We start from the raw sequence: 17,095 nt of genomic DNA, 5'->3' as shown, positions 1-17,095 counted from the left end.
TCAGTGTTTATTGTACAATAAATATCATGCTACTGACATGCGCAAGAATAAAATAAAAATGCAAATATGGTGTAGGCTGTCATTTTATTGAATTAATTATTAATATTGAAATGTATATTAGGAGAGTGTTATGAAGTTTGCATGTAGAGCAAAAACACCTCTGCCAGAAACAAATTTCGTACAAAGATGACAAGGAATACAAAACGACATTAATATTATAGCCTCTATTTGACAGTACAGTTTTATGCATAAATGAGTGTTTTCTCCAATATGAACCATTTAACATGGATTCCCTCATCCGCAGATATTTCCCCCGTGGGCAAAATAGATTGAATCTATTATGACAAATAGCAGGTATCTTACGGTCAGCCGGCTCAAATATCGGACCCTCAGCCTCAGGAGAGGTGGAAAAAATATAAACAAACCTTTGGCCTTAAACCGCCTCTCAGTTACAGGTTAAGTAATTTAAAGAATGTTTTCACCTGCACTGAAAAGCATTCATAGAAAATGGGAACACAAACTGACAGGTTAAAGTCCAAGTGAAATGTGAGGTTGAAATATACTTTAAAGATCATAACTGATAACCGATCAGCAAATTTGATTAATGTGAATATCTGCACTTGCCCAAGTCCCCCATTCCTGGTTACTCTGCCATCAATCAACTGCTGTCATGAACAAACAATAAAGAAAAAATATACAGAGACTTCATTTTGTTGCTTTTTAATGAATGAAATATAATTATTTAGCCACATCTTAAACTTTGGTCAACATGTAAAACTGTTACACAACAGTGGCGGAAAAAGGCTTGAATATGCTTAACATACGATCTTCCAAAAAAATGCTGGGGTTGCCGTTTCGAAGACACAACAGATTCTAAGACAATTTCCAAATGAATCCCGCTCCCTACAAACGGTTTGGTTACATTGTAAAGTTCACCTGTCCAGACTTCACTGCTGACCATGTGGGCTGTAGATTCATTAACTGCAAGCAAAGTCAGAGTGCTCAAAATGTTGCCGTTAATTATTATTATAATAATATAATTAACCCCAATGTATTCCTCTTTTTTTTCAAAATGGGGCTTCCAAAATATGTTTGCCCCAATGCAAATAAACACCCAAGCATTTTGGGCAGCAATTGCTGAGCTAATTTACTGCATACCGACTGTACAGTATGCAGTGTCTTTCAAGTGCGTTATGTAATAACAGGTCATTAAATGAAAATGAAAAAAAAAAGAAAGAAAATATGGCAACAGGTGAAGCAAAGCAAGAGAAAAAAAAACAGCCAAATTCTCCTAACTCCCTCCCTGGCCTGTTCACCCATCTTTCTGCTGCTCTTACTTGAATTAACAGATAGAAAGACTGAGCCAAGAGGGGCCAATCAACCCCAGAAATGAATAACATTCTTACCAAAGAAAAAAACATTGTCATAATAAACTTCAAAAGAAGATGAAGGGGACTGAACAGCCTGGCCAATCTTGGGTCTACTTTCACTGAACATTAACGCTGGTTTGTGTAATGACAACATAATCAAGAGAGGAACAAGGAGACTTTAGACTCCCAGCATGCCCGGTGTCAGGGACAAACACGCTGGAGAAGAAACTGGGTGCAAGGACATGTAGACACCCCTCCTCTTCATCCTCCACCTGCTCCTCCTCTGGTGGATTAGGTCTTGATCACTCCTCCATCGCCTTCGCTTACAAAACGCTTCCGCCCTCTGGTGGAGGAAATATAGTGGGAAAGTCATTAGTTTCATTTTGGTGTGCACCCTACAATAATAAAAGCTGTAATTTTCTTATGATCCACAAGTCCGGTGAAAATACCAAAACTGCATCCTAAAAATAAATAGTCAAAGTCTGATATAGCTTTGTAATCAACTATTGACTAATGCAATATAGTTTATTTTGAGTCAATACACCATTCTGGTGACATTCACAAGCAAGCATTCTAAAAGGTGTCTTAATCCGGAGTGAAAATAGAACCAACAAAAGGGCACTATTTACTTACTGGTAAATACTCCACCAAAGAACTAGTGGGTTTATTGGAAGACAGAAAACTAAAGTTGCTTTTTGGTCTCTTCATGGGATTTGTTGACAATAAGTAAAAGTATAAAATAATGTCAGCCAATAATTATATATCATGTTGTGCTTATTAATGGCCTGACTAACCTGGAGGGACAAGCATCCCGGAGCTGTTTGGTGATGACAGACTCCTGGTAGCACAGGTCTACAAACGTCTCAAGGAGGGAGTGTGCATGTGGCACGTCCAGGCTGATTTCAGGGAGCTCAGTATAGACGCGCTCAAAACCCTACGTGGGAAAACGGCAAATGAGTTCAAATCATGTCTTTCATACGAGAATGATATTTTGAAACTCCAATCTGGCTTATATCTAGAACATAAAAAAAAATGTTTTTAAAAATCACACTGACTCTGTTCATCTGATCCACGGTGATGAGGCCAGATTTCCAGAAGGACTGCAGCAGCTTTATCATCATATGACTGGCAGTGTCTCCTGTCGACTCCAGCACCATCACTACAGCCTGAAAGACAATGAAGGCACAATATAGTATGTGTGTAACAATGAAGATCAAGATGCCCTATCAGATGTCAATCATATTATATGAAGGTCAACGATCGGAAGAACCAATAAGTGACGACTAAAGATCTTTTCACAGATTTGCAAGATGCACATTTAACCACAAGGTGGCAGTGTTTGCCATTTTCACATGAGAGGAGAAGGTGCAAAGTGCAGTAGTTAGACACCTGGGAGCCTATTTTTATTTTTGTTGATTACACCATGAAAGTTGCTAAGATAAAATGGAGGAAATGTTTTCAATGTGTTGCACACGCAAAACAAATAGCAAAAGGCATCTTACCAGTACACCGTCTGATGATCACATGACTGATGCCGAACTATTGCAAATGTTTATAATCATCAACACACATTGTTTGTGACAATCATCGAATAATTCCATTTATGTGGAGGATACACAGTTCCGCAGTTATGCAATGTGCTTTGCCATTTCGGATTGATTCATTTGGACTGAGCTCTGTTTATACATGTAGAGCAAAAACACCTCTGCCAGAAACACACTGTCCTTGGCAGAAAACAAAATGACTGTCGCTCAGAGAATGTTTTTTTCTATTTTAACCTGTTTGCAGAGAAGAGAAAATACTCAAAATAAAAAAGTTCTCTATACTGTTTTTAACTGCATGTGGGGAGAAACCGGACATTCATATATATTTTTATTTATTTAATGCATACAAATCATTGTTTTATATCCTTTTTTTCCATTTTGTACGATATGCGTTTCTGCATGTCAGACATTTACATTGGTTAGAATAAGTGTGCTTTTGTTTGACTGTTTCGTTGGTGAATATGCGGAAAAGTGCGTCAGGTGTAGGTCGTTTCATGGCGGGAAAAAGTTAACTACATGGAAAAGACACAATAGCAGCTGAGTCTCAAATACCTCAAAGACCAACTCGTGGTGGAAGTGTGGGACTTCCAGGTCCCGCAGACAGCGCTCTGCCTCAGTCACGTCTCCTGAGATCAGGTACTCCTTCAGCAAGAGGTTCATCTGGAACAAAGACAAACACACAGAAACATTTGTTTTTACAGTAATGGTACAACCTAACAGATACAGCTCAGTGACACCTGAAAGTCAATACACATTGAAGATTCACTGAATTCACAGAAATAAATCTGACTTCCTTGTGAAGTAAAACTTTGTCTGATGCCCAACAACTTTAAGTTAGTAACAATAAACCGCTTCTTCCTAAATCAAGCATCATCTTGTCTTTTGATGACTGGTTAATTTGGTAGCATTGTTAGGTTAAGTCACTCTCCCTGCTGAGCTGCATTTTGCTTAGAAGTTATGTATGGTACAATTAGTCATACCACTAGAGATTTAAGGGGAGTGTGATTGATGCAGCAGAGTGCAAAAACCGTCAAAGTGAGTCCAACACTTGTGAGTCAACTCTGAATCTTGTTTCTTAAAAAGAATGTGTATATTTAAAACCAGGAGGTGATGTAATGTAGGACGGTGACAGGAGTACAAGAGGCTGCAAGTGGGAGTGCAACAACAGAGTGAATCTGAGTGAGAGAGGCCTGGTGCATCCTGCAGCATAGTGTGTTCCCCTTGAGGCTGCACACAACCAGGCAGGAAATCAAAAAGTGGACAGGAGAGCCCGCTGGAGGGCGACTGCTGCTGAGGACCAGTATGTGACTGAGAAACACACTGAGAGACCACTCTGCCATTTCTGAAACATGGACAAAATGTCCTCCAATGTTGCATGAAATGCAAGTTACCAACACAGATCCATATACACACCCACGTTTGCAATAAGATCCAGAAAATCCAGATCATTGAACAATATAAAGTAAACAAAAGGTTAAGGGAATGTAAGGTGCATTGTGTGCATGAACAGTGAGGAGGGTGTGTGTGTGTGTGTGTGTGTGTGTGTGTGTGTGTGTGTGTGTGTGTGTGTGTGTGTGTGTGTGTGCGAGCTTGTCTACATTTCACTTAATGGTTGGGTTATGCATGTGTCGTTCTGTCCTGTGCCCTCGTTTGTTTTGTTTTTTTGAGATTCCAACTACACACAGAAAAAGTACTCTGCTGACACAGCAACATAGCAGAGGGCAGGCCTATGGCCCTCTTCCCAGCATGCATTCCTGCCTTCTGTTGATGTTACGTAATGTCAATAAAGAAGTGGAGCTTGTGAATAGGGATTATTTCTGAAATCATTTTGAATATGGAAACAAGCAGGTGACTCGTCTATATATTGCTTTCGAGTGCAACATTCTACCCGTTTGAAACCAAGCTCACCTCTTTCACCAAATGTTTGACAGGTCTTAGGCCTCCGCCCACACCCCACACGTTATCTAGACGGACCATCTTCCTCTTCATGGTCAGTAGCACTGCAGCACGGTCTAAAGCCACTCTGCGGGAAAGAGAAAACACAAAAAATAAATACGGGGATACACATCATATTAAGTGTAGTTTGTTTTGAAGATCAAAAACAAACTAAACGGTAAGAATGGAGATAACAACATGCTGGACAACAACATATGTTCCTCTTAAAAAATCTAAACGTAAAAGCTTTTTTCAATGAAGAGCAGAAGCCCAATATCTTTATCATTTGCACCTGTAATCGTCTTCTCTTCAGAAACCTTACGGCTGTTGCATTAAGGTTGTTTTTGTTCTTAAATAAGCAGTATAAGAAGAATGGACTATATCTGCGCTTTCATGTTCAGCTCACCTGGCATGCTCACAGTCCACTTTGCCCTTGTAACAGTCCAGGAAAGACATGGGGAGGATGTGGTCGGCTATGGCTCGGGCTATAAACTGGCCTAACATCTGAGAGACATTAGGAAGAAAAAATGTTTTTAACCATTGATATCCACATCACATATTCTTTGGTGCAAGTCCAATGTGCACAGCAACATGATAAATAATTAAATGAAGGAGATTTCCCCCCAAAACACTATAAAAGTTAGATCCCCTACAACTAACTAACTAACTATTTAGTTATTTACAGATATCTGGTATACACATAAGGACGCAGCGTTTAGAACAATTCAAATTGTAAAAAGGCCATCTGGACTGATTTATTAAGACAAGGCTGAGTCCATAAAACAATTGGAACAGACACTCAACACACGACTTTTTGGTGTGGTAGTCATCTTTGATGTTTGTAACAACTGTTGAATTGTTGCAGCAGGGATGTCAAGAAAAGTACTCCTGAATACACACCTTTTTGCTAGATTGGGGTGCATGAGTGATTCTATGTGCGACTTGGTGTTAACACAACACACAAAAACAAATTCACAAAACCGAAGACGTCTTTGGCATGAATGACCAACCTGTGGAGCCTCTGGCGTGTCCAGAATGAGGTCCGGCAGCTCTTTGAGCGTCTTGTCAAAGGCGCGGGCCATTTCACTTTGTGACAGCATCTTGCCTGACAGATCAGAGAGCAGGCGAGAGGTCAGCTCTCTGTGGCTGGCTTTGCCTTCCAGAGACAGGGACACGGCCAGGGAGGAGAACTCGTACTTATGCGCACCCAGGTTGAGCTCCTTCAGCAACATCTGACAGGAGGGAAAAATCAATGATAGTTGTGTCCGAATCAGTGTCCATTACACGTGTTTGAACTGTATAATATAGAGAGTTCACAGAACTATAAAGTCTAATAATGAGCTTCATCCAATCCATCAATGTATCATCTAAACCCACTGGCTTTCTGCACAGCAGTTCGTTTACCTGGACCTCTTTTGTGTCTCCGTGTTCAAAGTATTCCCGTACAATCGGGTTGACCATCTTTTCCAGTTCCTTCTCGTCTACCTCTGGCATGACTGTTGCATAGACAGTGACCCCCTGTGCAAGGATAAACACACCATCAGACAAAACAATAACTATTTAAAACACGTGTGTGTGTGTGTGTGTGTGTGTGTGTGTGTGTGTGTGTGTGTGTGTGTGTGTGTGTGTGTGTGTGTGTGTGTGTGTGTGTGTGTGTGTGTATATATATATACATACACACACACATATGTGTGTTCTAAATTGTGTCAATTTAATGTCATTAAATTGTATATATATATACATATAGATATTTTAAAAAATCACCTAAAAGGTGGATGCACATTAATTATAGCAAGTTTTTATAACAAGTCTTTGACAACCCTTCTCTATCCTTTTGTTATGTTGGAACTCAAACTTTCGTGTTGCATCATTGAGTTTCAAGAATGTCGGTCAAAACCTGTCCAACTAACTTCTGAGGTGAGTTTTTGCTCAACCTGGTAAACAATAGCAAGGGTTGATAAAATAACAATTTAAAGCACAAATTGATCTACTTTAAAGAAACTTTGTTTTGAAACTATAAAAAGGAAAATATAGTTTGTAACTAAGAGAAAAGCTGGAGTTACTGTAGAAGCTGTTGTGAGGGAACCAAAACAATAATGTATGTACAAGTACAGGCAGAATAAATTTACTTGTGTTCAACATCAAAAGTTATTTAAAAATGTTTTGTCTTCTGTTGGATAGCAAAGGATTGGTCAGGAGGAGATGAAAAAGTTGAGCATTCTAAAGCAAATTTCCACCCCCACCCATTTTATGATTTTTCCCAAGAACAGGATGGCAGGAATCTCTTAGTAAGACCACCCCACCCCACATACACACAGTCTGCACTTGCACTGCATATTTTTCCTGTACTGCTTTGACCCAGATCCCTGCTAACACACTGACATATTTCCCCATACTACACTCAAGGCCAGTTAGTAGTCACACTACTTCTTACTGACAGAAGCTCCTTTCCCAGTCCGCCAGTAAGTCAGCATGACCAGAACTGGAGACAAACAAACTCAAATTCCCATGATAACAGGGTTTAAAGATTGAAAGTTCAGTTGATTGTGATGGGACTGAGCCATCTGGATCAAAGCTTGAGGGAAAAAAATGGCTTTGGCCAAATCATGTAGACTTTGATACAAAAAAACAGTTTCCTTACTAGATTAATAATCCAGAATAAATTTCAGAAAAAAAACATTGTATGCCATCCAAAATATTACAATTCGTCACAAGAGAATAATACATTGTGTCATTTATTAGGGATGCAAGGGGGCGTTTGCTTGTTGTCCCAGTGTGGATGATCGTTATCCTGTTCACAGAGCAAAGCCTCTTTTTATATTCAGCGGCAGCAGCAGCTCTTCAACATCAGCACGTTTGTTTGACACAATAAAAATACAGCGCCATCCAGTGACCCGCGCCATGTCTTTGATAAGCGTGACTCTTTGGAACACAAAAGCTGCCACACACAGCGGTTCAGACCGTCAGCAACTGTGATGAACTACTAAAAAACTGTTTGGAGCGCACACGTGTGTGTTTCAATGTAATGCATCTCTAAAAATAAACAGAAAACTCAAGGACCTGGCTGCTTAAGAGTTAAAGTGATGATCATAGGCACAGAACCTGGTCACTTCCTGCTGCATTTTATTTCTCATCAATTTCAACCCTCATTTCCTGTCATATCGGTTTACTGCCAGCTGTCTAGTAAAGACATACGATAGCACCAAAACCCTCCGAACAGAGACACTGCTTCACTTACTCACCTGTTTAGATTCATCATAGTTGGGGTCCCGTACATCAGGCTCCTCGTCTTCATACACCATGCCAGCGGCCCCCCAGACTCCCTTACCACCTGCCCCGCCTGGAGACAAGCACACTCAGGGTTAAAACATGTTCACTAGCTCTATTCACAGACACATTGGGTGCAGCTAATGGAAAAGCAGGTCATGCAACACTTCCCCGTCCGCAGTTACCGATGCGCTCAACAAAGCAGACATCAGTAATAGTCACCTATTCATGCTCAGAGCCCACAAATATGCTAAACTTAGTTTCTGCTTTTTCCATTTCCAATCAGGTAATCAAGTTTATAACCTGGTCAGCAATGTATTTTTAAGCAGGCAAAACAGACACGGCTCATTCAAATGAATGGAGAAAACCTGCATTTTTTCAATGTAGTTGAATTGTGAATGTAGCCGTACACCAAACCCCTTTAAGTCTATTGTTGTTAACCGGTCATCAAGAGAAAAACAGAATGCCCATGGCTCATCTGCCACTAAGCGGAACTTTCTCTGGCAAAAGAAAAATGTTTCCGTCAGACTGAAAAGCAGCAGCCAGGCAAAGACTCATGGCAAAGCTTCTGAAATGTGCCACACACACTGGTGCATCTGGAATGTACTGTACCTTTCTTTGGCAGGCCTCTGCCTTTGCCTGTCCTGGATTTGCGGTCGCTGGTGTTGATTTTGCCCTTTGGACTGTTTGGGTCACCTCCTGCAGGGTCTCCCGACTCGGAGAAGGACTCGCTGGTGGAGTTGCGGGAGTTCTTGCGGACGCGGCGCTTGGCCTTGGCCTTGAGCCGCGCCTCGTGGAGCGCCTTCTCCTGAGGAGTCCAGTTCCCATTCACCTCCGCTTCATTCAGGTCGTCATCATCTGCGTTGTAGGGCTGGTTCATCTCCGACACGTTCTCATCGAAAGAGAACGTCCCTGCAGTCAAGACAATTGACAGCCGTTAGTTACAGATGCATTTGTTTTTATCATACTGCCATAGAATACATGTGCCTTGCTGGAGACATAATCGAACAGTCACTGTGTAGCTAAAAGCAGCACTTTTAGGAAAGACCTTTTTTCTGCATTCAACATGACAATAACACCATTCATATCGCAAAGTCCCCATTAAAACACCTTTGAGGTGTTGAATGGGAAATGATGGTTATAATCCATGCATAATTAATTCAGGCAGTTTCCAAAACCTTAAGAAGAAGGTTCCAAAAAGAGTGGACGCTGTTACACATTGATTGACAGTCACATTTGGGGGTAATGTGGACACAGTTTATACCTTTCACTTGGGCGACACATTTCAAAAGAAACAAAACATATTAGTGACGATGAACCACCCAATATAATAATAATCTAATATTTAGTCACCTTAAGGGATGAGGAATTTAAATTCTCTGTCCAAAATATATCAGGATGCTTTGAAGAAAGAATCTCATCTACACCAGTAAATTCATTTAGTGCATATCTATCTAGCTCTTTCAACCCAACAAGGATAATGTTTCAAACAAGTTAATGTAGCTGAAGTAATTCTGGTTAAAAAGGTGTAATAATGTTGAGCACATTACTGCCCTACATTCAGAAATACGACTCCAGAAAGTGGCTTCCTACGAAAAATCTCTTTCAACATAAATGACAGGACTGTAAAATATGTGGCGAAATGGGGAATGTACATGCAATATATTGCTACAAGATGAGAGTGGTGCTTATTGTAAAACTGTACAACTGATCCATGTGTGTTTTTCTACTATCTTTTTTATTTGTTTTAATTTTCTTATTTAACCATTTCTACCTGATTTCTATTACCTCTTTTGGCATAATCTTTATTTTATTTTTAAAAAAATGTAACATCACTAAGGGATAAATGGTAAGATGTCAATTGTAATGTTGACTACAATTTTGATTACAATGTAACGGTGGTGTATAAAAACTCAATAAAATACTAATGAAAAAAAAAGAAAAGAAATACGACTCCAGGATTCATAGCGAGGGATATTGTCGGGGTCAGATTTAGCTGCACTGCAAAACACTACTGATCAAGCTGCTTGGAAAAATTTGTAATTTGTGCTACAACAGCTGCATGGGCCAGGGTGTGAAAACAATACTTTACGACTACGTGTGTGCAACAGCCACCTCTCTGTCTGTCATGGCCATGTATGCACATCAAGCCCAAAGGTCACATTCACACGATGAAGATGGCAGCAAAACATTCACAGGCTGCGCCCAGGTCACTTGTTCTAGAGACAGAGACAACAACAAGTGTAGGACTTGGAGTTGCTTCTACAGGCATGCTGGGAGGAGGGAGGGAGGGAGCAAAGGGGAACACATGCTGGAGAAACTGCTGACAGGCATTTTTCTCCTCTGTCTTCTCGCGATAGTTTTTGCAGCAGCTCCAATGGACCTGACTACATATGGCCTGGTTGGGTCCGCGTGTGGTCACATGACAGGGGCTGTATAAGAAAGAGAGAGCAGCAGGAGGAGGAGGAATGTCTGAGGGTGTAATGAATACTTATAGAGTCCTTATGCACAAGCCCCAAATGGCGGTTTGGGGAGTTCTGCTGCTCCTATAGATTACAGGACATGTATGTATAAAACTACACAGCAGGAGGGTAAGGGTAAAATGTCCCAATGCACAGATGGAACTAACAATCTTAAAAGGGCAGCAGCAGTCACTGAGCTGTTAAAAGTAGCAAATGGATACAACCGGTGTTATTATCACATATGACACAGTACAGGAAAATATGTACCTACTTTTGAAAATATTTTCAAAAAGATATTTATATGTTTCTGACTTTTAAAGTTCAGCCAGCTCAGGAAAGTAAGGACACCTTCCTGAATTAACCTGTTGTAGTAAGGAGCAGCGCCACACCCTTGGCCTTCAAAATCTGTAAAACAGCCCACCATGTGTCATCTCCTCTTCCTACTTCCTCCCTTCATGTAGGCCACAGGGTTTGCCTGCCAGTGCAGTAAATTACAAACTAACCAATGGTGGCTTGCCAAATACATGACCGTCCAATTGGAGAAGAGCAGAAAAATGGCAAGGCAGAAATGGTCGGTTCAGTTTGCCAAGACAAGTAGTTGCAAAACAGTCCTAAGAAAATGCAGCCAAGTCAACCTAGTTCTTATACCAACACCACAGATATCGTCTTCCATTGAAATGCAGAACTTGACAAATGACAACTGCTAAACAGAAGTTTGTCATTTCAAAAGTTCACTAAAAAAATAATCCAACTGTGCTGCCTTCAACCGTGCACTCCTTCCAGAGTCTACAAAAAGTAATGCCAAACCATACAACGCTGCCCTGCTGTTTTTCAAAAAGCCAGCCCAGCAATTACCGTAACCAGTTTTTAGACACACAGCCAAACACAGGCAGGAGGAGGACCTCTGCCCTACAAGCAGCAGCGCTGATTCCTTAAGAGTTAACTTCTCTCGCCTCTGCACAGTAGCAGAGAGTTTAAAGAATGACAGGGAGGTCAGTGGAGCAGCGTTCTCACCTTCCTCCCAAGGGACAGACCTAGTCTTCAACTCTCTAAGAGTGAATCAAAGTGCAAGTATAAAGTGTTATCTGTGGGAGAATATGTCAATTGTAGCACGTAAACAATAAATCAATGCATAGTCCAGTGTCTGTGGGATCTGTAAGGACATTGAAGCATTGTTATAAGGCAGGTGATAGAGATTGTTTTCCCCATGTCTTCTGTCTAAAGCCTGGACTAACTCACAAAGTGCTGCGATTTAGAAACAGTCATCCTTTTGTGAAATGAGCCATGTTTTTTAAATGCCTGTGCATAGCAAGAAAGACATCAGAACATATCCAAGGGCTGCCAAGAATGTGTGCACTATTTTAACTTCTAATGACAGTTTAGTGTAAATTGTTTATAGTTAAAAAAGGTGACAGCTGGGGATCTCACTTGCACGGACCAACGGATTTGTCTGTTTGCAAGCTCAAAAGTGCACAGAACAAACTTAACTGTACACTATTTCATCTCCTTGTCTTTGTTCCTCTTATTCTCCATCTCAGTACAACAAGTTAAATGAACATCAAACTGACGCACAGATAACAAAAGTGAAAACATGTGATGTCCTCTGAGGTCCTCAAACAAGCATCTGGACATCGATAGGGGACAAAGAGAAAACAGTTAGACTGCGTGTGGTGCCGTGGTGATTATTTATCAAGAGGGACAAAAGGGTGTGGACCGTCCTAGGGGTTTAACTGTCAATCTATTTAATGGCAGGAGGAAGAATTCGACTTCAAAAACACATTTCAGACACATCGCCTGAAATTCTGTGGGTATGCTGATGCCAGTTTAAAAGTGTATAAATGGTTACAATGGGAACTGGTGGGAAATTGGCCACACACACACAGTAGGGTTGCATCCCTGTGACACTACAAGTTATGTCTACTGTTTATCAACACATGAACTGTCGTGCCGTTTTGCTGACTTGCTTCTTCTTGAGTCACCCAGTGTAACAGCTGCAGTGCAGCTACATGGATAAAGTGCACACAAAAGATTAAGAGTTACTCAGATAAAGTGTCTGTGATAATTTTTCTTTTTTTTTATAAATCAACCACTCGCCTCCATATTGCATTGCAATACTTTGCAGGGGCCGGTGTTCACAAACATGTTTTCATGAACATATTCAGGGGGTGGAGAGGTAGGGGGGGGGGGGGGGTTAACAAAAGAAGTGAGGGCAACACCACAACACAATGTGTACTCAGCAGGCCACCAACAGATCTGGCTTGACAATATTAGGCAGAGGGTTTATTCCATGATGCTCTGAATGGATGTATTTATTTATCCAAGGAGTTACCTGAACGCTCTCACAGGTGGGGCTCGGCACAGGCTTTAGGGCACTTCTCAAAGCACAGACCTGCTCTGTGTAGGTAAAAAAAAAAAGCTTGCTCTGGCCAAAACAGATCCTTTGTGGTAAAACATGACTTGATATTCTCTCTACATCATCAATTTAATTTAATTTTCATTGGTTAAGTCAAAAACACAATAGTCGGCACCAGACAAGTTTCTTTTTTTTTGGGGGGGGGGGGGGGGATTTTGCTTCTAATGGCAAAGGAAAATATATCCTGGACTAAAAGCTGCACCATGGCAAAACTTCAACTTCAACCAAATATTCATCGGGTGATGCACCAGTTGACTGTGTGCCAGAACGATGTACTGACCATGCAGGTATAATTTATCATGTTACATTCAAATACTTTTTTTTTTAGCCGCTTGTGAAACCAACAAATATGAGACATTGTTTAAGACTCTCTGGTAACATATCAGTAATTGGGAAGACTAATTGATTAATTAATCATGAGATATGACCTTAAAACAGATAACACAGTGCCAACAGAGATATCTTTGAAGCCGTAACACTTGTGTGCTAGACCATGTTGGTTGTGCATAGACATTTCCCATACTGTTGTGCTGTTGAGTGCGGTGTCCAGACTGGCCACACAACATATGGATGAGTTGTTTTTCCCGTTTACTATCCAGTACAGACAATGGAGCCTTTGACAGTGTGTGTGTTGGTGTCGACCTCATCAACAGAGGCTGCTTAATCAAGCGTGGCTGACCATTCTTGAGAAAGAAAAAAAAAGGCCAGCCAAGTGTATACATAAGTGACCATCTGTGCATTACTGAGACAACAGCTACCACAACAGACAATGTGGTGTCCCTGTAGCATACTGATTTACCTCGGAGCTAGTGGTCTCAGGTTACTCATAAAAATAATAATACGGGTGTTTATGTTTAAGGGGGAATCCTTGTTTTGCCAGTGTGAAACTCTCACTGAGATAAACGCTGACAGTTCACAGATAACAACAATACGTTTCTGCCACTTATATAACCTTTAAATACACGGCAACGCAGAGATTACATAAGGCTCTCTCATTGGTTCTCCCAGTGGGCCATACATGTCGACGTCACCGCCAGGCCGAGGGAAGAAAGCAAGGAACTGCCACGAGCTCAACTGTCAGCCAACGCCAAAATGTATAACCCTAACTGTCACACTGTAAATGTACTTAACTGTAGGCTAATGGGTGCTGCACGTGCAATTGTTCTATTTAAAATCACAAATACGGTCCGTTTATGTTTTTCTGTGCGACAACTATGACAGCAAGCATTTTCTAACGTAGCCTTTAAAAACACATAGGCTACAGATTAATAAATAATCAAAATAAACAATTGTGTGTCGGAAGGAGGCAAGTGTAGCACAATCTGCACTTGGTCTTGGTCTCAATAACTACATAGGCGGACACAGCGTGTTGTCATACAATGTGATTGAGGAACCAGAACATCGTGCATAACGTAAAGGCAGGCGAAAACAATTCTAGAGCCGTGACCGCTCAATCTTATTCATGCGTGGTGCACTCGCATAAAAAAATGGACAGCGAAGACTGAGCTGCTGGTGTGTTTTTGTGTGCAAAACATCGACTTGTCAAAGCGGAAGTGAGCGCTGTGTCCTCGTCCAATCAGAAACGCGAAAGGGTTAAATGTACGAACAGTCAACAACAAGCACCACCACGTCGAAGCTCAACAAAAAAAAATTCAAAAATGTAAATTAAAATACAAATGCAAACGGAGTGCAGTTGTTTTTCAGCATATTTGGTGCAAAACTGCTTCCCTGTGAACGAGAGATCGGTGTGTGTGAGTGTGTGTCGGGGTTTTAACCAAACGAGAGCACATGGTGAAGCAAGGCTAGCTCTGCAGCCCATCCCATGTGAGACAATGGATCCGGGAGAGAGCACGTCAGGCAGCAGGCCCCCCGCGGTTCGTGTCTCCCTGACACTTTGCACCGTTGTGGGCTCATTGACTCACCGTCAGCTTGCGTCTTGCTTGTGGACCACGTATCTACTTCGGTCGCCATGGCGCTCTGCAAAATGCTCGAGTAGAAATCCGGACGCTCGCGCTCCTCCTGTAGACAACAAATCCCCCTCCCCACCCCCCAAAAAATTCAGAGGCAGACGTCTGCAGGAAAAGCTATTTAGCGGGATAACAGTCTTTTCGACAGGTGAGAGAAAAAACCTGCTGAGTCCTGAGCCCTTTTTGTGTCCTGTGTTGCAAGATATCAGCTGCAGAGAGGACACGCGTGCACACACACGACAAAAAAAAGATCAAATAAACTGGTAAACAGTGAAGGGGTGAAATGCAAATCTTCGCGCGCTCTTCTCAGCGTTTACGTCTGAGAAGAGTGAACAAAGAAATAACCAAAGCTGAGTGTGGAGGCGAACTAGTCCGAGAGCATTTGTAACAAATGGCCTCCAAGATAAACAAAGTCTGTTTTTAACTTTGCGAGAGCGAGCCCTAGCGGAGTCACGTGAGGAAAATGCGGACCGGGAGTGGTTGGTAGAGGGGGTGGGTGCTGGTCCGCTTCAACCAATCACAGAGCAGGAAAGAGCCGTCTACTGTGATATGATTGTGATATATCCCAGTAATCAGTAGGCTTATAAAGGTCAGGGGTCTGAAACACATGGATAATGTCAATGTATCAATCGAGGGTAGAATAAGGGCAACAAATAGGCTAAACAAGTAAATAAGATGTAGAATTGTTGCTTAATTCTACGGGAGACACAATTTTACTTGATTATTATAATGGTAATTTTAAAAGGTATTTTTGTAATTCAGATTCACACCACCAGATGGTGCTGAAAACGTACTCAGATAAGTAAGGTGAGGAGCTTTTTTTCCCCCTTCTTTTTTGAAGATATTTAGCAGCCAAATGTCTTTTAACTTAAAGCTGGGGTATGTGATTTCTGATTGGTCAAAGTTAACATGAGCTGTACACTTTGACCAATCAGAGCGAGGCTCCGATTCTCTGTTCTTATTGGCTGTTGGGACTGTCCTCACTTTGGCACGACTTTGTTGGTGTAGAGCGTGTCAGGGAGGTACCATAGGGGAGGGACCAAAGAGAACAAGGGGAGTGGTTGAGGTATTTGGATTCAAATCTCTATCCCAACTGCTGTTTTCTACCCAAATCCTCCACCCCAGCTTTACATGTCTGCAAACATAGCACATAAGGGTTGGGGCACTATACAGGTTTATACACTATTTTCCCTCCATGGGAGCTATGATTCCTCTTTTTTATCTGCCTCATTCATGACAGGTGGCACACAATAACAATATGTGGCTGGTGATTATGATGAGGATCATCATGGCTTTAGGCCCCAGGGTTAAAACTGATCCGCTCATTTTCTGGTTGTTATTTTTTGCACATTCCGCACATTATGTGCACATTTACGCGGCCATTTGATTAAATACGTATTAGTTAAGAGATTGGCCACTTGTGAACTCAAGTTGAAATTAGGAAACTTTGACACAGAGACACACGCAGGGACAGGCCTCAAAACTGGGCAAAAAACAAAACCTATCTCTAGGTGCCTCATCAAGTCAGTGGATTGTGTGATTTAGAAGAGCTTTTTTCAAACTTTCAATAACAGTAGCACAAACAAATTGATAATATAGAGGAACAATGTGAACAAACGGATCATGTGCAGGCATATGTCAAAAGTTGATGTATGAGCAGCTTATAGTACAACAAACAACTATGAATGTGCTCATGGCGCATGCTTTGATCGTCCTCACGGCGCTGTCGGCTTGAAAAGATGGAGCTTTCCAAAGTGAGTGCAGTCTCATGATTCATCCTGACTCACAGAGACACTCATGAGTGGGTGTCTTCTTTAGCTCATTCCCCGCTTAAATAAGTGGGTGCCTCTGCTGCACTTCAAACCAGAATACTGCTCGCGAACCCATGCAACTACAACTTAAAAAAAAGAAGTACAGGCATGTATTTGGTAGCAATTAATATAATTTATTTTGACACAAAATCCACAGTTTGTCAAATAAAGTAGCGCAAATGTGCGTGTCCAACAAGGTTAAATCCCATTGAGCATCAATTTAAAAAAATAAAAAATAAATAAAAGAAAATCTCATATGGAAGAAACCTTAACATGAGCCCACCTTCTGGAATAAACAAAAAAACACCAGGATATGTGGGACCTAA

The 17,095-nt window shown here is 41.3% G+C and overlaps 1 protein-coding gene across 1 annotated transcript; it reads right to left on the bottom strand.

Annotated features, from left to right (window-relative positions):
• Positions 1-402: 402 nt before the first annotated feature.
• On the bottom strand, positions 403-15,377 carry pdcd4a (programmed cell death 4a). The gene is made up of 11 exons (XM_080030232.1): positions 14,914-15,377; positions 8,729-9,028; positions 8,092-8,189; positions 6,254-6,367; positions 5,860-6,081; positions 5,256-5,353; positions 4,823-4,937; positions 3,467-3,574; positions 2,426-2,536; positions 2,165-2,304; positions 403-1,713 (listed from the first exon to the last, which is right to left on the bottom strand). Exons 1-11 carry the CDS (start codon positions 14,960-14,962, stop codon positions 1,662-1,664), a joined length of 1,407 nt encoding a protein of 468 aa, XP_079886358.1. The 5' UTR covers positions 14,963-15,377; the 3' UTR covers positions 403-1,661.
• Between the last annotated feature and the right edge of the window lie 1,718 nt (positions 15,378-17,095).

This window comes from Ammodytes marinus (assembly GCF_949987685.1).
Source record: "Ammodytes marinus genome assembly, chromosome: 6".
Lineage (NCBI taxonomy): Eukaryota > Metazoa > Chordata > Actinopteri > Uranoscopiformes > Ammodytidae > Ammodytes > Ammodytes marinus.
This window is presented reverse-complemented; position numbering and strand designations above follow the sequence as displayed.